Genomic DNA, 20,933 nt, shown 5'->3' on the forward strand with positions numbered 1-20,933 from the left:
CCAATATTGCTGAATCAGTGGGAGCCCTGGGCTTGTTTCCCTGCAACAAGATGGTCCTATCGAGGGGTGATGGGAGACAGCGATACTCGAATGGGGTTCCTTATGTCCAATCTATTCCACTATTTAGTTTTCGTTGCATTCATTGCAGAAAACTCCGCTTAGCAGAAAAATGCTGGAAATGAAAGCAACGTTTTCAGTGCTTTCGTGGCTATCTCAGGATATTTAGCCTTGACTTTGATCCAAAATACGGACAGAGATGTTACGTCAGACATATTTTTCAGCCTGTCGTCATTTGCAAGCTGGAGGAGTTGATCGCCTTCCTGCCCTGACACGGATGACGCGCGGGTCATGACCTCGCATGCGTAATGGCTGATTAGTGGCCGTGACATGGAATGAGGAAAGGTGCAGCTGACCAAATCATATCGCTTCCTCGCGGCCTGGTAGCGCATGCTGTGCGGCCCGGTGGTTGGGGACCGCTGGCATAGAACATGGAAAGGCATGTCACAGGTAGACCAGGTTACAAGAAAGGCGCACTGGCCTTCATCAGTCAGGGTACTAAGTATAGGAGTTGGGACATTATGTTGCAGTTGTATAAGCCATTGGTGAGGCTGTACGATTTTGGTCATTCTGTGATAGGACAAATGTGATTCACCTTGAAAAGAATGCAGAAAAGATGTTGCCAGGACTAGAGGGCCTGAGGAAGTGGTTTGACCAGGTATAGTGCTGTAGTAATATCATTTAGGAAGCACTTGGATAGGTACATTACCCAGGTCTCCTCACTTATGAAGCTTCAATAGCGTTACACTTTTTACTTTTCGACTTGTTTGTAAATGTACCTTATGCTAAATGACAGACTTCTGGAGTACATGTTATTATTTGTGGTAATATTACTTTATGTGTTGTGTGTGAGTAATTTGGGTGGTGATGTGGAGATAGGTTTCTAACAAAGGAGGTATAAGGTGCTCCTTCCCTCCACTAGCCTGTAGGTCACTCTTTGGCAAGGTGTAGCACTGCCTAGCCCCCTGATCAGGGTCACGTGAAGCCATGGGGGCAGCTGGTGGGTATCACAAGTCCTGGTTATGCGACCTCTGACACCAGGCAGACAATCTCTGAAGAGTATTGATAATAGCTGGGGTAACCCATCTTGTAAAGATGCTGCCCAGAATAAGGCAATAGCAAACTACTTCTGGGGAAAAAAATAATCTGCGAAGAATCATCATGGTCATGGCAAGGCCATGATTGCCTGCATTACATGACATGGCACATAACGAAAGAATGTGTGTGTTATTTGTACTGGGGTTGTGCACCTTGGTTGGAGGAATGTTGTTTCATTTAGTGGTATACATGTATACTGTGAATGACAATAAATATGAACTGGAACTACATGGAGGGACGGGGCTTGGAAGGATATGGTCCAAATGGCAGGAAGAGAGAGAGCAGCACTCCTGCACGTGCGCAGCCCTCTGGTGAAAAATGATATCGTATCTGTTAAATAGGGGCCGTGGACAATTCTGATTTGATGGAGAATGGACGTGAAAGCACAGAGGAACATCTGGAGAAATTTCTGAAACGCCCGTTCGCTACTGCGTGGTCGGGAATCTTTTGGAGGGTAGGCCTCAAAATCCCCAGCCTTGCCTGCTTTTGGCGACCGAGAATGAGGTTGAATTGTTCGGACAGAGATGGCGCTCAGTACTCAGTGTTGGAGAGCTGATCAGAGCTCAAGGTTTTCGGATGACTCAGAGTCAGACTGTGGTCGGGTATGGCAGGGAGAGTTTTTCTTCCTTCTCCCGTCTGTGTGAGATGTGAGACATTTGAGAGACTTTGAACTTTACTGTGCTCGTGGACTTCTTCAAGTTATGGTATTGTTACACTGTTGTAACTATATGTTATAATTATGTGGTTTTGTCAGTTTTTTCAGTCTTGGTCTGTCCTGTGTTTTGTGATATCACACCGGAGGAAATATTGTATCATTTCTTAATGCATGCATTACTAAATGACAATAAAAGAGGGCTACGTGTCTTCATAATCTAAAATCTAAATGCAGGAATTCAGAGCAGCTGGGTGGGCACCATGGTTGGCATAGAATAATTGGGCCAAAGGGCCTGTATTCGTGTCATATTGCTTTTTGACTTTATGACACTACTTGGTATATTTTTTTTCTAATTATTTTTGTGAACTCCAATACTTGATTCGTTATTTGTTTTCCTTTGATATTGGGAATATTGCCCTCTCTTGTGAAGACAATGTTTAATTTGCTCTGTTAGCTTCAAGTGTTGATAAAGGGCCCATGTAGCTTTTTGATTTCTCTTTATACATTTTGTAGCATTTGCTAATCTAGATATTGCTGTGCATTTGGTTATTTGCTACATCTGATGAAGGAAACCTCGGCACCAGCTGTCAACCTAGTCATTGTGAAAACATAAAGCACTTCATTGAGTAAGCATGTTGAGGACCAGCTGCAGGTGTTGGAGGTTATCACAAGTGTGGTGATTTTACAAAAAAATCTATCCCTTTCCTGGTTGCCTCATCAATCACAGCCCGACTAGCATTGACAGGACCCACAAGGTGAGAAGTCCATATCAATGTGAGCATTTCTTTGCAGCCTTTCCAGAAAATTCACAAATTTGCATTGCAAGAGAACGTTCTGTAGCTGGTGGGCTTTGAGAGGGCTGGTACCTATTTTAATGAATCTTGATGTTCCCCAGATTTTGACAGCAGTTTATCTATAGATTTTGGCAACCTTGACAATCCTGCCTAGAATGTAACTTCTGTAACCCATCGGTGTATGAAGCAGATTTGTAGAGTTTGCTAATGTGTGGAAAGTTCGTGCCCGAATTGGATGCATACTGCAAACTGGGTACATACCACAGTGAATGAATTGAAGCAATAACAGAGTAATACAGTCGGCCCTCCTTATCCGCGAATTCCGCATGCACGAATTCAACCAACTGCGAATCGAGAAAACCCGGAAGTGCTCTTACAGCATTTGCTGTTCGAGCATGTACAGACTTTTTTTTTCTTGTCATTATTCCCTGAACAATGTAGTATAACAGCTATTTTACATAGTATTTACATTATATTAAGTATTATAAGTAATGTAGAGATGATTTAAAGTATACGGGAGGATGTGTGTAGGTTATCGTGGATCAGGATCGGAAAAAAAACCGGAAGTTCTCTTACTAAGTAAGTCGGGACTGGTACATCCGGTATTATTTAGCATCAGTTAGTCAAACGTTTGTCTTAGTATATAGTATATATATTTTACCTTTCTATGCATATAAAATACTTAAGAAATGTATGTTTCAGCGCCGGGCTTGAGTTCGATCCAGTGACAGAGCGCTCCTGAGCGCACTCTCCATACCTGCTGGGTTGATGTGGAGGATCAAAAACCCAAAACCCAATAATTAAACCACTGTGTTGCTTAGTAATAATTGTAGCTTTAATCAGGTAGGGCCTTTCTCATTTTAACCTTTAAATTAATTCCGATTGTTGACCGACTGTAGCCTAACGCTTTTCCAGTGACCGATGGCATTTTACCTCTTTCCGATGTCTTCATTATTTCCACTTTATTTTAAATCGCGATTGTGATTATTTTCGTGAACAGAAACACTGTGGATTCCAAGCTCTGTCGCTGGGTCCTAATGCCCACCACACTGACACAGGTTAAATAAGGTCCGGGGTTCCGCTGGCTCCTAAGCTCCACCGTATTGAAACAGGTTGAATAAGGGAATTGAGCATCCGTGTTATTTGGTATCCGCGAGGGGTTCCTGAACCAATCCCTCGTGGATAAGGAGGGCCAACTGTATAGCATGGAAACAGGCCTTTTGGCCCAACCAGCCCATGCTGACCACAGCATCCTCCCTGCTAGTCCCAGTTGCCCGCATATGGTCCATAACCCTCCATGTACCTATCCAAATGCCTTTTAAATGTTGCATTTGTACCCACCTTGACCACTTCCTCTGGATGCTCTTTCCAGGTCCTCATTATCCTCTTTGTAAAGAAATAACCTCTCAGGTCTCTCTGAAATCTCTCCCCTCTTGTATTTGTGTCTCTCCAACCCTGAGGAAAAGTGTTTCCACCTTATCCATACTTGTGATTTTATAAACTTCTAAGTAGTCACCCTAATTCTGATGCACTTCCAAGAATAAAGATTCAGCATGGCCAACTTCTTTCTCTAACTCAGGCCTTCTAGTCCAAGTAGCTTGCTTATAAATCTGTTCCACACCATCTGCAACTTGAAAAAATCTTTCCTAGAAGAGGGTTAATAAAACTATACACAATATTCCAAGTGCAGCCTCACTAATGACTACTTCTAAACTTGATGTCCTGACTAATGAAAGCCAGGTGATTCTTCACCACACTCTCTTGTGTGGCTGCTTTCAGCAAACTATGCACTTGAACTCCCAGGTCCTGTGTGCCACAGCACTTAGCAGTGTCCTGGCATTCACTGTATAGGTCCAACCCTGCTTTGATTGTTCTGAATGTATCATTTAACCAAGTTGAAGTCCATTTACCCATGGAAATTGACTGATGAAGATCTATTAGGCATTCATTATAACCTGTTTTTCTATTAACAAGACTTCCTAATTTAGTATCATCAGCAAACTTGCTAATTGTGACATCTACATTCACACCTAAATTATTTACATAAATAATCAATATACAAGGTCCCAACACCGAACTCTGGGGGCACCCCTCTAAACACAGGCCTCCAATCAGAGAATCGACCTTCAATCATCACCCTCTGCTCCCTATCACTGAGCCAATTCTGAATCTGCCTCACTAGCTTCCACTGAATCCCATATGACTTAACTTTCCAGATAACCTGCCATGTGGGACCTTTTAAAAAGCTTTACTAAAATCCATATAAACAATATTTACTGTCCTACCTTTATTTATTCCCTTAGTTATCTCTTCAAAAATCTCCAAAAGTTTCTAAAGACATGTCCTCTCACACATAAAACCATGCTGATTATTTCTAATCAGGTCTTAACCATCCAAGTGATGGTCAATCTTGTTCCTCAGAATTCCTTGCAGTAACTTCCCTATAATTGAGGTCAGGCTCACCAGCCTGTAGTTCCCTGGCCTGCCCTTGCTACCCTCTTGAACAGTATTTTTACATTTAATTTTATTTTATGATACAGCACGGAGTAGGACTTTCTGACCATTTGCCATGCCACCCCAGTTACCAACAATCCTGATTTAATCCTAACCTAATCACGAAAACATTTATGATGACCAATTAACCTACCTGGTATGTCTTTGGACTGTGGGAGGAAACTGGAACACCTGGAGAAAACCCACACATTCCACAGGGAGGACGTATAGAGACTTCTAACAGAATGGCGTAGGAATTGAACTCTGAAATGCCCTGAATTGTAACAGCATCCTACTAACTGTGACGCTACAGTGTCACCCAATAAAACAGCACTAGCCTTCTGGAACTTAACTAACGGGTAACAACAAAGCAAATCTTTACAAGGGCCTCCGCAGTTTCTTCCCTGACCTCTAACTAGGTCTGGACTGCACTTAGTCAGGTCCTGGGGATTTGCCCACCTTAATAGCTTCAAGGCTGCAAAAGCCTTCTTCCTCATAATATTCATATGATCCAAGACCTTACTACTTATAACCCGCATTTCATGGATTTCTGTGGTATTCTCTTTAGTAAACTCCAAAGAGAAACAGACATGATGAATCTCTGCCATCTCTGTGAGATAGCACCTATGTGTCCCTAATGGTACTTAGGAGGATTTAGTTACCTTTTTACTGATAATATAAACTCAAGAGCCTCATGGAATTATCGTTAACTCTGCCTGCCAAATCCATTTCACCAAAATTGCTGGTGAACGCAGCAGGCCAGGCAGCATCTCTAGGAAGTGGTATAGTCGACGTTTCGGGCCGAGACCCTTCGTCAGGACTAGCTGAAGGAAGAGCTAGTAAGAGATTTGAAGGTGGGAGGGGGAGGGGAGATCCAAAATAATAGAAGACAGGAGGGAGAGGGATGGAGCCAAGAACTGGACAGGTGATTGGCAAAAGGGATACCAGAGGATCATGGGACAGGAGGCCCAGGGAGAAGGAAAAGGGGGAGGGGGGGACAAACCCAGAGGATGGGCAAGGGGTATAGTCAGACGGACAGAGGGAGAAGAAGAAGAGAGAGAGAATGTGTGTATATAAATAAATAAGGGATGGGGTACGAGGGGGGAGGTGGGACATTAGTGAAAGTTAGAGAAGTCAGTGTTCATGCCATCAGGTTGAGGCTACCCAAACAGAATTTAAGGTGTTGTTCCTCCAACCTGAGTGTGGCTTCATCTTTAGAGGAGGCCGTGGATAGACATATCAGAATGGGAATGGGACGTGGAATTAAACTGTGTGGCCACTGGGAGATCCTGCTTTCTCTGGCGGACAGAGTGTAACTGTTCAGCAAAACGATCTCCCAGTCTGCGTTGGGTCTCACCAATATATAGAAGGCCACATCAGGAGCACCGGACGCAGTATATCACCCCAGCCGACTCACAGGTGAAGTGTCACCTCACCTGTAAGGACTGTCTGGGGCCCTGAATGGTGGTAAGGGAGGAAGTGTAAGGGCATGTGTAGCACTTGTTCCGCTTACAAGGATAAGTGCCAGGAGGGAGATCAGTGGGGAAGGATGAATATATCCCTCATATCCCTTTTGCAATCACCTGTCCAGCTCTTGGCTCCATCCCTCCCCCTCCTGTCTTCTCCTATCATTTTGGATCTCCCCCTCTCCCTCCCACTTTCAAATCTCTTACTAGCCCTTCCTTCAGTTAGTCTTGACGAAGGGTCTCGGCCCGAAATGTTGACTATACCTCTTCCTAGAGATGCTGCCTGGCCTGCTGCGTTCACCAGCAACTTTGATGTGTGTTGCTTGAATTTCCAGCATCTGCAGAATTCCTCGTGTTTGCGTTTTTAAATCCATTTCATTACCACTTTTGCCTCCTGTTTTCTTTTGTATGTCTACACATAAACATTTTATTTTCATCAAGGGATTCATTTGTATCCAACTGCCCAAGTACCTGTCTACCCACCCACCTACCTATTGACGTACAGCATGGAATAGGCTCTTTTAGCCGCGCTGGCCATCAATCCTTTAATCATGGGACAATTTGCAATGACCAATGAACCTACCAACTGTCTTTGGAATGTGGGAGGAAACTGGAGCACCCAGAGCAAACCCCCATGGTCAAAGGGCAAATGTACAAACTCCTTGCAGATGGTGGGAATTGAACCCGGGTCACTGGTACTGGTACAACAAAGCAAATATCTGTACAAGAGTCTCCGTAGGTAATATATGCTTCCTTCTTTTCCCTTACCTATGGATCAGGTTCAGGTTCAGGTTTTAGTAGAAATGACTGAGACAGGGCAACATGGAGAGCAGGACAGGCAGTGAACGATTTCTGGATATAGCACATTTTGTGGAAAGCACTTGACACAGTGGTGAGTGGATCAGTATTATGTATAGAATGTGCATGGATTGAATTAAGGGAAGAACAGATCACCTAACTGGGGGAACACTATAGACCATCAAAAGACAGAAGAAATTGGAGATGCCTGCAAGGTGAGTGACAGATTCAGAATAATCATGGCTAATTTTGACTCCACTGTGACGAAGCGGTCAGAAAATATTGGAAATTAAAGGGAAATAAGGGACTAAATGAAATTAGGGAAGAATTGGAACTATAGAATATATGGGAGAGCTGCAAGAATAGAATCCCCTGCTTGATAATGAGTCAGAGCAAAGTAAGAATGCAATGTGAAAAGTTTTGATTTTATGAAGTTTATTATCATGTACACAAGTACACATAAGCTATTATAAAACTAGGGTGTCTAAGACTTTTGATAGTATTGTATTAATTTTATGCATTGCACTGTACTGCTGCAAAAAAAAAGAAATTTTATGACATGTGCTTGGTGACAAACCTGATTCTGATATGGGTCACTATGGTGGACTGAGAGTAGGGGTAGGCAGGGAGAGGGGAATCATGTTTGGGAAGAGGAGGGGAGGGAGCAGGAAGCACAGATGGAGGTTCTGTAATGATCAGTAAACCAATTGTTTGGAATCAAATGACCTTGCCTGGTGTCTCGGGGCTGGACGTGTCTGCACCCGTGCCATCCTTCTGCACCAGAACTACCTCTCTGCCAGCAGTTCCACACCCCTCCCATTGCACTCCATCCTTGCCATTCTCAACCTCACTTGCTCCCACCAGATTTACAAACTCACTCTCCACTCCATATTGACAAATAAAGTACTGTGCAAAAGTCTTGGGCACCTTCGCTATATTTATGTCTGAGCCTTTTGCATAGTACTGTACATATTTATTTTCAAGATTGCATTTATCAATGGACTTCCCCTTTTCTGTCATTGTGGAGGGAAAAGCATGGAGCTGAATAATGAACCTGGAGAAGTGCAGAAAGAAGATTTTCAATTAACTTAGAATTCGTTTTTTCTGGTTAGTCAAGGTGTTATTATCTATACTTCAGGATGACCTGATATATTTAAAATTCTGAATAAGTTAGAGTAGATTTAGAGAGAGAGTTTCCTAAGAAATATAATTAGGAGATACAAATTCACAAGTGCTAATAAATCCAATAGCTGGCTTGTGGTGTAATGGTATCAGCACTGGGCTTCGCAGTGAGTAGTACCGGGTTTGAATCCAGCCATCTCCTTGCACGCTTTTCATCCATGCTGGGTTGAGCGTCGAGCTAGCATCTTGGCCTTGTAAAAAACATTCTAAAAATCCTAAAGAATCAGCAGTTGCTGCACAATGTGCCACAAGGTGCAGAGAGGATGCAACAGGAAACATTTTTGATGGGTGGTTAATATGTGGAGGAAGTGAATCATTTCCACATCGACGCAAACACGAGGAAATCTGCAGATGCTGGAAATTCAAGCAACACACATAAAAAATGTGGGTGAACGCAGCAGGCCAGGCAGCATCTATAGGAAGAGGTACAGTCGACATTTCGGGCCGAGACCCTTCGACACGAAAGGTCTTGGCCTGAAATGTCGATTATTCCATTTCCACATCTCTTGCTTTTGTACCCTTTAATTATCTGCACCTCATCTATGGAGGAAACCTTTGCAGTATTCCTACTTGCTCAATTAGTTTGGTGGTTATGCTCCATGAATGTCTTCCCAACCAATTGGCTCATTCTTACCATCAAAAACGTACACATTCATTTTCTTTTATCTTTGATTTACTCATCTGATTTTCTTTTCAAATTATGTGCCTAAACGATTTACTTCCAAAAACCTTGCAGGAATGGAAGGGTGGACTTCTGTCTGTTCTGCCCAATGGTAGCTGTGAGAAGTGGGCATGACCTGGGTGGTGGAGATCCTTGATGATGGACGCTGCCTTCTTGAGTCAGTGCCTCATGTAAACACTTTGAGTGCTGAGAGGACTGCACCCATGATGGACTGGGCTGGGTCCACCACTCTCTGCAATATCTTGTGGTGCAGTGCATTGGAAATGCGTGCCAGGCTGGATATTTTCTACAGTGCATTTGTAGATGCTTACTAGAGTGTTTGATCACATGGCAGATCTCTTTAAGCTTTTATGAGAATAACTGCACTGGTGCACTACCCTTATGAATGCTTCAATGTTGGGCCCAGGACTGACCACTGAAGTTTCAATACTCAGGATGATCCACCTCTGAGAACTGGCACATGGGCTCCCAACTTCTGTTTTTTAAAGTGAACGGTTAGTCCTTGGCTTTGTTAATATTCAGCATGAGGTTATTATTGTGGCATGACTCAACCAGGTGTTCTGTCCTACCCCTGTACCACCTGGTGGGGTTGACTCACTGTCACTGAGGCTAGTTACTTAGTATTCCTCATGAATGAATGTAAATTCTATAGCTGCTCTGGAGGATTTGACCTGGACTTTGGACAGTTGGTGCAAGACTCTGGTTTATTGGTTTTATTTTATTTTATTGAGATACAGCATGGAATGTTTCAAGCTGTGCTGCCTATCAATCCCTTGATTCAATCCTAGCCTAATCACAGGACAATTTACAGTGACCGATAGGGAGAACGTATAAACTCCTTATAGACAGCAGCAGGATTTGAACCTGTGTCGCCTATACTGTAAAGTGTTGAGCTAATGTGCTGCTGAGTCACTAAGTGCTTTTAAAGGTGAGATATTTGAGTTGCAGAAGAATCAAGGATATGGGAACCCCCAAGGAAAAGATTTGTGGCTCAAATTAAGACCAATTACACTATTAGTGAAGATGGAGCTGCTTCCATTCCTGTGTGCTTTGATATGGCAAGAAGGAAAAACTGTTTCCAGTGGTGGAAGAGAATTGATTAATACCTGTAACAGGATCATTTGCTGTGGGACCTGGCTGGCATGGAACAGTAAAAGTAGGCTGACTAAAACCATGCCCTTGAAGCGCAGAAGTTCCTAAGGTTGCTGTTCAGCAGAAGAGAAAATTTGCAATGTTATTTGCGAGGAGACAGTGAAGACGAGTTTTCATTAGGCAATTAGAGGCGCAGTCTGGAATTTTGGGTGGATTTCAACCTCTCACTTAATTTTACGAATCTAATTTGTGTACATATTTTGAAATAGTATTCTACTGAATTCTTTTCTCCATCAGCTCTGGTCATGTGCCTGATCTCTGGTGTGAAGGACAACTCTTGAGTTCCTGTGCTCTGAAGCTGCAACGCTCTAAGGTAAATTTGGATTGATCGCTTACATGGTGGGTTGGCAGGGAGATTCTACACAGGCTGTAAGGTGAATGATCGCTGCCCACTGAAAAGAGGCGATGAAACAGCCGAGAGCAGGGGATGTTGACCTGGTCAGAGTGGCAACAGAGGAGGAATGAGAGAGAGTGCAGATTGGGGTAAACGTTAAAGTGAGCAGAGAGCTCAGAAAGGTACACAGGAGGGAAGAAGGAGAATGCATAGCAGGAGTAAGTGTGAGAGATGAACACAGAGCTTAGATAATGATAAAAGGTGCCAGGAAAAGGCCAGCGATATCATGACCACCCACTCTGCTCGTGGACTGTTTGTAATCTCTATTAAGATTGTTCAATGTCATTTCCCATCAGGGAGGAGGCTACATATCATCCATGCCAGGACCGCCAGACTCAAAAACAGTTACTTTCCCCAAGTAGTAAGACTGATCAACACCTCCACCCACTAGCCCACCCCTCCACACCCCCAACCAACACTCCTTTATCATTTATTTAAAAAAAATGTTGAGGTACCACGTGGAATAGGCCCTTCTGCCCAGCAATCCCCCATTTTAACCCTAGCCTAATCTTGGGACAATATGCGATGACAATTAACCTACCGACCAGTACATCTTTGCACTGTGGGAGGAAACCACATAGTCACGAGGAGAACGTGCAAACTCCTTACAGTCTGTGGCAGGAATTGAACCCAGGTCACTGGTACTGTAAGGCGTCGTGCTAATCACTGTGCTATTGTGCTGCCCTACACCACTGTTCCTGTCAGAGTATGTACAGACCCTGCTGTGCCTAGCGCCACTTTGTGGACATACAATCCATTTTTCTAGAAAGCTATCATATACATTTATAATTATTGTGTTTTTTATTATTGTGTTCTTTACCTTACTGTGTTTTTTTTTGTGCTGCATTGGATCCGCAAGTTGTACATACACGTTTTTCATTCACCTTTACATTACTGGAAATGACATTAAACAATCTTGATAGAGATTACAAAAAGCATAAAGCAGGAGAGATCAGTTGTGTGACAGACAATGGGGACAGCAAGAATGATGCTGGGGAAATGGTGAAAGTCAGATGGGATATAGTGCAGACCGCGCGGGATTGCCTGGTCTCCATTACATTCTCACGATGACCTCAGTCTGTGGCCTCAATTCATTCCCAATTTAAGTTTGAGGAATAGCATCCCATCTTGTGTTTGGGCACACGACAGTCTGTCCAATGTTTAACACTCAACTTGTTTGCTTTTCAGGGCAATTGCTGTGGAAGATGCCTGCAGGGGTGTACTATTCAGTGCCGTACTGTGCCATCTTTGTTCTGCCAGTCCTCCTAATGGATGTCCCAGCTGTGGAGGGATATTTGTGCGCTGTAAGTCTAGCCTAAAAAAAAATAGGAGCACTTTGAAGTCTACCCTTCCCTCACTGGGAGAGAATATATGTGCAGTACTGTGCAAAAGTATTCGGCACATATGTATAGCAAGGGTGCCTAAAACTTTTGCATGGTACTGTATTGATCAACGTGAAGTGGAGAGCAAGTTTGTAACTCTGGTGGGAGCCAAGGATGTTGGGAATGGCGAGGGTGGAGGGTCACAGTAGGGTGTGGGACAGGTGTCAGAGGAGGAGTGCTGGGAGCGTGGGTTATTGGTGTGGGTGCAGAAACACCCAGCCCTGAGACACCAGGCAATGTCATTTGATTCCAAACAATTGATTTATTGATCAATACAGAAAGTCTCTCTGGTGCTTCCTGTTCCTTCCATCTCTCTTCCCCTTTCCCCAACCATGATTTCCCTCTCCCTGCCCTCTTTCCACTCTCAGTCCACAGAAGAGACCCATATTAGAATCAGGTTTATCATCACTCACATATGTAATGAAACTTGTTTTTTTTCCCCAGTAGTACAATACGATACATAAAATAACCACAGTAATGTGCAAAAGTCTTAGGCACCCTGTGTGCCCAAGAATTGCACAGTACTGTATAGATTATTTGTTTATTTAGAGACACAACATGGCAACAAGTCCTTCCAGCCCAACGAGCCTGCACCACCCAGTTAGATACACGTGACCAATTAATCTACTAACCCACACGGCTTTGGACTGTGGGAGGAAACTGGAGCACCTGAAGGAAACGCACACGGTCTTGAGAAGATCGTACTAACCCCTTTGGTGGAAATTAAACCCGGGTTGCTGGCGCTGCAATAGGATTACGCTAACCACTGCATTACCATGCCACCCAACTCAATGCTGACCTCAAACCAATGTATTGGTACAGTAAGAACTGGGTGTTTTCAGCCTCAGGTCTCTACTAACCCAGTTGATATAGCCAAGCAATAGAAGATCTGATTGGTAATTATGAAGGTCTAAATTATCATCAGCAAGGCAGTGGTGAAGCAGTAGCTGATGGATGTCCAATCTCAGGTGTGGATCCCTGTTTGGTTGCATCACCATCTGGTATGGAAGGGCTGGCTAGACAGGCTTGAAATAAGCTGCACAGAGTTGTAAAGTTAGCTCCATCGTAGGCACTAGCCTATGTAGTATCCAGGACATCATTGAGGAGCGGTGCCTCAAAAAGAGGAGATCTATCATTAAGGACTCCCATCACCCAGGTCATGACTTGTCCTCATTGCTGCCATCAAAAAGGAGGTACAAAAGCCTGAAGTCACATACTCAACAATTCAGGAACAGCTTCTTCCCCTCTGCCATCCAATTTTTTTTTAGGACACCTTCATCTAAGTCACAATAATAGACAATTACTGTCTGCCTAAAGTAATAACACACAAGCAATTGTACTTTTCATTTCTTTATTGAACATATTGTTTAACCATTCACATTCCGGGCTGGAAAAAATGTGAACCCTTGTATTTAGTAACTGGTAGAACCTCCTTAAGCAGTAATAACCTCCACCAAATGTCTCTTGCAGCTGCTGATCAGACTTACACGATGGCAAGAAGGGATTTTAGACCATTCCTCCGTATAAGGCTGTTTCAGTTCATCAATATTTCTGGGATACCTTGCATGAACAGCCCTCTTCAGGTCAGGCCACAGCATCTCAATTGGTTTAAGATCCAGACTCTGACTTGGCCATCCCAAAACATGAATTTTCTTCTTTTTAAACCATTCTGTTGTTGATTTACTTTTGTTTCTCAGATCATTGTCATGTTGCATCATCCAACTTCTATTAAACTTCAGGTTACGGACCGCTGCCCTGACATTCTTCTGTAAGAAGTCTTGATACAATTTGGAATTCATTATTCTCTCAATGATTACAAGCTGTCCAGGCCCTGAGGCAGCAAAGCAGCCTCAAACAATAATGCTCCTTCCACCATGCTTCAACAGCCGGGATGTTGTTTTGGTGTTGTTGTGTGGTGCCCTTTTACCTCCAAATATAGTGATGTGCATTTCTGTCAAAAGTTAAACTTCTGTGTCATCTGTCCATAGAGCATTGTGGAACATCCAGGTGGATGCGCTGCAGTGTTTTTTTTGGAGACCAGAGGTTTTCTCTGTGGTGTCCTTCCATGAACACCATTGTAATTCAGTGTATTTCTTATAGTGCACATGTGAACAGAGACTACAAATGGAGGAAATTCAGTACCATTGCTACTCTTCTTAGAAGTGGGTGTCCTACAAAAATCACACTCAGAGCACAACGTGCAATGCTGAAGGAAGTGAAGAGGAATCCAAATGTAACAGCAAAAGACCTGCAGAAATCTGGAACTTGCTAAAGTATCATGTATCCACTATAAGAAAAACATGAACAAGAATGGTGTTCATGGAAGGACACCGAGGAGGAAACCTATGCTCTCCAAAAAAAAAAAAGGATTGCTGCACGTTTCAAGTTTACAAAAGGCTATCTGGATGTTCCACAATGCTTCTGGGACAATGTTCTATTGACAGATGAGAAAAAAGTTGAACTTTTTGGCAGAAATGCACACGGCTATGTTTGGAGGGAAAAGGACAGTACACACCAACACCCAAACCTCATCCCAACTGTAAAGCATGGCGGAAGGAGCGTCATGGCTTGGGACTGCTTTGCTATCTCAGGGCCTGGACAGCTTGCAGTCAGAATCAGGTTTATTATCACCAACATGTGATGTGAAATTTGTTAACTTAGCAGCAACAGTTCAATGCAATACATAATCTAGCAGAGAGAGAGAAAAAAAATAAAAATAAAACTTAATAAAAAAACAAGTAAATCAATTACATATATTGAATAGATTTTTAAAAATGTGCAAAAACAGAAATTCTGTATATTAAAAAAAGAGAGGTGAGTGTGTGCCTTCAGGTTTCTGTATCTCCTGCCTGATGATAACTGTGAGAAAAGGGCATGCCTTGGGTGTTGGAGGTCCTTAATAATGGATGCTGCCTTTCTGAGACACTGCTCCCTGAAGATGTCCTGGGTACTTTGTAGGCTAGTGCCCAAGATGGATCTGACTAGATTTACTTGCAGCTTCTTTCGGTCCTGTGCAGTAGCCCCTCCATACCAGACAGTGATGCAGCCTGTCAGAATGCTCTCCACGGTACAACTATAGAAATTTTTCAGTGTATTTGTGGACATGCCAAATCTCTTCAAACTCTTAATAAAGTACAGCCACTGTCTTGTCTTCTTTATGACTACATCGATATGTTGGGACCAGGTTAGATCCTCATAGAGACCTTGACAGCGAGGAACTTGAAGCTGCTCACTCTCTCCACTTCTAATCCCTCTATGAGGATTGGTATGTGCTCCTTCGTCTTACCCTTCCTGAAGTCCACAATCAGCTTTTTTGTCTTACTGACATTGAATGCCAGGTTGTTGCTGTGGCACCATTCCACTAGTTGGCATATCTCACTCTTGTGCGCCCTGTCGTCACCACCTGAGATTCTACCAACAATGGTTGTATGGTCAGCAAATTTGTAGATAGTATTTGTATCATGCCTAGTCACACAGTCATGTGTATACAGAGAGTTGAGGGAACAATGAATTCAAAATTGTATCATGACATTTTACAGGGGAATGTCAGGGTAGCAGTCTTTAACTGAACCTTAATTGAAGTTGGATGATGCAATGATCTGAAACAGGAGTAAATCAACACAGAATGGTTTAAAATGGAGAAAAGTCATGGTTTGGAATGGCCAAGTCAGAGTGCAGACTTTATCCCAATAGAGATGCTGTGGCATGACCTGAAGAAAGCTGTTTATGCAAGGTATCCCAGAGATATTGATGAACTGAAACAGTTTTATATGGAAGAATGGTCTAAAATTTCTCCTCGCTACTGTGCATGTCTGATCAGCAGCTGCAGGAAGCATTTGGTGGAGGTCGTGGCTGCTAAAGGATATTCTACCAGTTATTAAATACAAAGATACACATGTTTACTAGCCTGGACTGTGAATGATTAAACAATATGTTCAATAAAGAAATGAAAAGTACAATTGTCTGTGTGTTATCAGGTTAGGCAGTCTTAGATGAAGATCAGACCACATTTTATGAGTACCTAATGCAGAAAACCCAGGTATTTGCAAAGGGTTCACAGACTTGTTCTGCAACTGTATACATACCAAAGAAAGGAAAGATGACACAGCATGGCTAACAGGAGAAGTCAAAGCTAACATAAAAGCCATAGAGAAGACATAAAATAGAGCAAAAATCAGTGGGAAGTTAGAGGATTGGGAAGCTTTTAAAAACCAACTAAAACGTCATTAAGGAGGTAAAGATGGAATATGAAAGTAAGCTAGCCAGTAATATTAAAGAGGATACCAAAAGTTTCTTCAGATACAGAAAGTGTAAAAGAGAGGTGAGAATAGATACCGAACCACTGGAAAACAATGCTGGAGAGGTAGTATTGGGGGACAAGGAAATGGCAGGTGAACTGGATAAGTATTTTGCATCAGTCTTCACTGTGAAAGACACTGACAGTGTGGTGGAAGGTCCAGGTGTCAAATGTCATGAAGTGTGTGAAGTTACCAGAGCTAGAGAGATGGGAAATTGAAAGGTCTGAAGGTAGATAAATCACTTGGACCAGATGCTGTACACCCTAGAGTTCCAACAGAGGTGGCTGAAGAGATTGTGGAGGCATTCGTAATTATCTTTCAAGAATCTCTGGGTTCTGGAAGACTGGAAAATTGTAAATATCATTCCACTGTTCAAGAAAGGAGGGAGGCAGAAGAAAGGAAACTACAGGCTAATTAGTCTGACCTCAGTGGTTGGGAAGATGTTGGGAGTCGATCAGCAAGGATGAGGTCTTGGGGTACTTGAAGGCACATGATGAAATAGGCTGTAGTCAGCATAGTTTCATGAAGCTACAAGCCCATGGTATTACATAAACGATTCTCGCATGGATAAAGCAGTGGCTGACTGGCAGGAGGCAAAGAGTGGGAATAAAGGGAGCCTTTTCTGGTTGGCTGTCGTTGAAAAGTGGTGATCTACAGGGTTCTGTGTTGGGGCTGATTCTTTTTACGTTGTATGTCGGTGATTTCGATGATGGAATTGATGGCTTTGTTGCAAAGTCTGCAGACAATACAAAGATTGGTGGAGGGGCAGGTAGTTTTGAGGGGGTAGAGAGGCAACAGAAGGACTTGATCAGATTAGGAGAATGGGCAAAGAGATGGCAGATGGAAGTGTATGGTCATACACTTTGGTAGAAGAAATGAAAGGGTTGATTATTTTCTAAATGGAAAGAAAGTACAAAAAACTGAGGTGCAAAGGGACTAAGGAGTCCTGCAGGATTAATTCGCGGATTGAGTCTGTAGTGTGGAAGGCAAATGCAATGTTAGCATTCATTTCAAGAGGACTGGATTATAAAAGCAAGTATGTAATGTTGAAAATTTGTAAAGCACTGGCGAGGCCTCACTTGGAGTATTGTGAGCAGTTTTGGGCCCTTTATCTTAGAAAAGATGTGCTGAAACTGGAAAGGGTTCAAAGGAGGTTCACAAAAATTGTTCCAGGATTGAAGAACAATTGAAGGTTCTGGGCTTGTATTCATCGGAATTCAGAAGAATGAGGGGTGAGTTCATTGAAACCTATTGAATGGTGAAAGGCCATGATAGAGTGGAAGTGGAGAGGTTGTTTCATATGTTGGGAATGTCTAAGTCCAGAGGACACAGTCTCAGAATTGAGGGGCGTCCGTTTAGAGAGGAGATGAGGAGGAATTTCTTTAATCAGAGAGTGGTGAATCTGTGGAATTCATTGCCACAGCCAGCTGTGGAGATCAAGTCTTTATGTATATTTAAGGCAGAGGATGATGGATTCTTGATTAGTCAGGGTATGAAGGGATATGGGGTGGGGGGGAAGGCAGGAGATTGGGTCTGAGAGGAAATTTGGATCAACCTAATTCTGCTTCTCTATCTAATGGTCTGATGGTCTCCACAAAGACAGGATATTTCACAACATATGTAGGTGAAATTAAACCTGATTCTGATTCTGGAATGGTAAATCCTATAATTGACAAAAAAAAGGTAATGGGAGTTTACATTGGGCAAGTTAGAATCACAGTCTCATGGAGACAGGTCATTTGATTGAATTTGTCCATGCTGATCAAGGTGTATTCCTGAGCTAGTCGCATTTGCCTGTGCATGGCCCATATCCCTTGGGGTTCCCAACCTTTTTTATGCCATGGACCAATACCATTAGTCAAGGTTGGGAACCCCTGCTCTAAACCTTTCCTATCCATATAAGACTGAGGGGAGAACTGATAGAGTAGGAAGCATCTTTCCCCCAGGGTTGAAATAGAAGTGCTGGGTGCCTCGAATGTGCTGCCTAGAGTGGTGGTAGAGGCAGATACATTAGAGACTTTGAACAAGTGTTTTGATAGGCACATGAATGTGAGGAAAATAGAAGGATATGGACATTCTGAAGGCAGAAGGTATTAGGTTAGTTGACCATTTGCTTTCTAATTTAATCGGTAATGTTTTCAGCCCCAACATTGTGTGCTGAAGAGCCTGTTTGTGCAAATTACTTTTTTTTTTAAATTTTATTTTTATTTGGATAAGGAATTCACAAATATCATGTACTTTTTTCACACATATAACCTTTTCCATTTTTTTATATGTATAAAACTACAATTATTTATACATTCTTAAGTACACATTGAGATGATATAAAAGGAAAATAAACTTTTAAATAGATAATTATGTACTGTGGTAAATCTAACCTATTAGGCTAAGTAATGGAATTAGTTGTTAAGAAAAATGGTAATAATAGTTTCCATATAACTCTTCTGGACCATTTCCACTGGTCCAAAATGTTGTATATAAGCCTATGTATCAACCATTGTAGGTGTTTATATCCTAATTTGTTCATGCTTGCTCCTGCCCGCAGACATAATTATCCAATCCCTATGTACTTACTTAATTTTTTCATTTTTTTTTATCCCTTTCCCAAATCTTTCCCTTTACTTGTGTTAATTCTCTATTTTCCAAAAGAAAACAAAAAAAACAAACATTTAGACTAGGGGTGCTTACGTTAGCAATATTACTGTGTTGATGAGAAGAGCAGTATAAATTATTAGGAGAGTCATCTAAAGTCTGCTGGCATTGGGGTTATATATTCAATCCATTTATTCCAGATTTGATAAAATTTTTCTTTTTGAGTTCTCAGGGAGTAAGTCAACTTTTCCATTTTAAATATTTCCAAGATAATTTCGTACCAATCTTCTAATGTAGGTGGTATTGGATTTAGCCATTTTCTAGTGATTGATTTCTTACTTGCCGCTAAGAGGGCCTGCAGCAACTTTATATCTTCCTTCTGTTCAAGAAACAATACCTGCCCCAAATAGAGCGTCTCAAAGTTCAGAGGTATCTGGGACCTAAGTACCTTAGCTAATGTTCTATGAATACCTTCCCAAAATAGACTTAATTTCGGGCAATCCCAAAAAATATGAAAATGATTTGCCTCCTTGGAGCCGCACCTTCTCCAACGCAACACATTTGTATCTTTATATTTTTCCTGATATGGGGTCTTGAAGTATCTTATAATGTTTTTCCAACAATGTTCTCTCCAAGTCAAAGAATTAGTCGAGGACCATTGAAAGCTGCAGATTTTCTCCCAAGCCTCCTCTGAAAGTACCAACCCCGCTTCTTTCTCCCACTTCTCTTTAATATACAGTGTATTTACATTTTTAGCATGGGAAAGTGTATTATATAATCGAGAAACTGATTTGCTAGGTTTTGAACTACAAGCCGAATTCAGAATCTTGAAAAATTCTAATTCTACTGTTGATAGGTCTGTATATCTACAACTCTGGTTAACATAGTTTCGTACTTGAAGGTACCTAAAAAAGTCATTATGTTCTAGGCCATGTTTGTCCTGCAGGATTTGGAAACTTTGTAATACTCTTTTATCTATAAATGAGAGGTAGGTTGTAAGACCTTTCTTTATCCATAGCTCAAATCTTTTATCTCCTCTGTTGGGATGGAATTTGGTGTCATATGCACACCATCTAAAGAGTTTTAACATGTTATTAATTCTACATGAATTAACCACCTTCTGCCATACTTTTAATGTAAGATTTATCCAAGCGTTTTTAAATTTTTCCAACTGGGCCATCAATCCTTTGTCAGCTATTGAGGCCTGAAGAGGAAAACTGTCAACTAATCCAAATTCTATTTCCTTCCATCTAGCCTTATATTCCCTATTACACCAATATAACAGAGGGGTTATCTGTGAGGCATAAAAATAATTTCTCAGGCAAGGAAGAACCATACTTCCTCCTTCCTTCCCTAACTGTAAGGTGTTATATCGAATTCTAGGTTTCTTTCCTTGCCAAATGAAGCGGGAAATCCATTTGTCCCATTCCCTGAAGTGAGTATCATCCACCTCCACCGGTAAAGTACGGAAAAGATACAATAACCGAGGAAGAATATTCATTTTTATAGTATTTATCCTTGAATTTAAACTTAAAAAGGGGATAAGATTCCATCTATGCATATCTGCTTTTATCTCTGAGATTAATGGCCCATAATTTACCTGTGACAGTGTTGAAAGATCCTTCAGCAGGGTTATTCCTAAATATTTTAATGATTTAGCTTCCCGCTTAAGATCATATGTATCCTGCAATTTTTTGGATGGTGTATAACTTAGGGACATAACCTGCGTTTTCTTTACATTTATTTTATAACCTGATATTTTCCCAAAGTCATCCAACAGTGTAAACAATCCTATGAATGATTTTTCTGGTTCACTCAGATAGACCAAAACATCATCTGCGAATAACGCCACTTTCTGTTCAATCCCTGCCACCTTGATACCTTTTACGA

The 20,933-nt window shown here is 42.0% G+C and overlaps 1 protein-coding gene across 3 annotated transcripts in view; it reads left to right on the forward strand.

The window, feature by feature from the left end:
- The window catches only part of rnf167 (ring finger protein 167), a 233,988-nt gene that overhangs the window by 75,229 nt on the left and 137,826 nt on the right, over positions 1-20,933 (forward strand). For all 3 annotated transcript variants that reach the window (XM_072258505.1, XM_072258504.1, XM_072258506.1), the window contains exons 2-3: positions 10,615-10,690; positions 11,960-12,075. In XM_072258505.1, coding sequence (XP_072114606.1) covers positions 11,977-12,075 — 99 coding nt within the window. In that variant the 5' untranslated portion in view covers positions 10,615-10,690; positions 11,960-11,976. The remainder of the gene's footprint in view (positions 1-10,614; positions 10,691-11,959; positions 12,076-20,933) is intronic.

The sequence above is a fragment of the Mobula birostris genome, chromosome 5, assembly GCF_030028105.1.
Source record: "Mobula birostris isolate sMobBir1 chromosome 5, sMobBir1.hap1, whole genome shotgun sequence".
Taxonomy (NCBI): Eukaryota; Metazoa; Chordata; class Chondrichthyes; order Myliobatiformes; family Myliobatidae; genus Mobula; species Mobula birostris.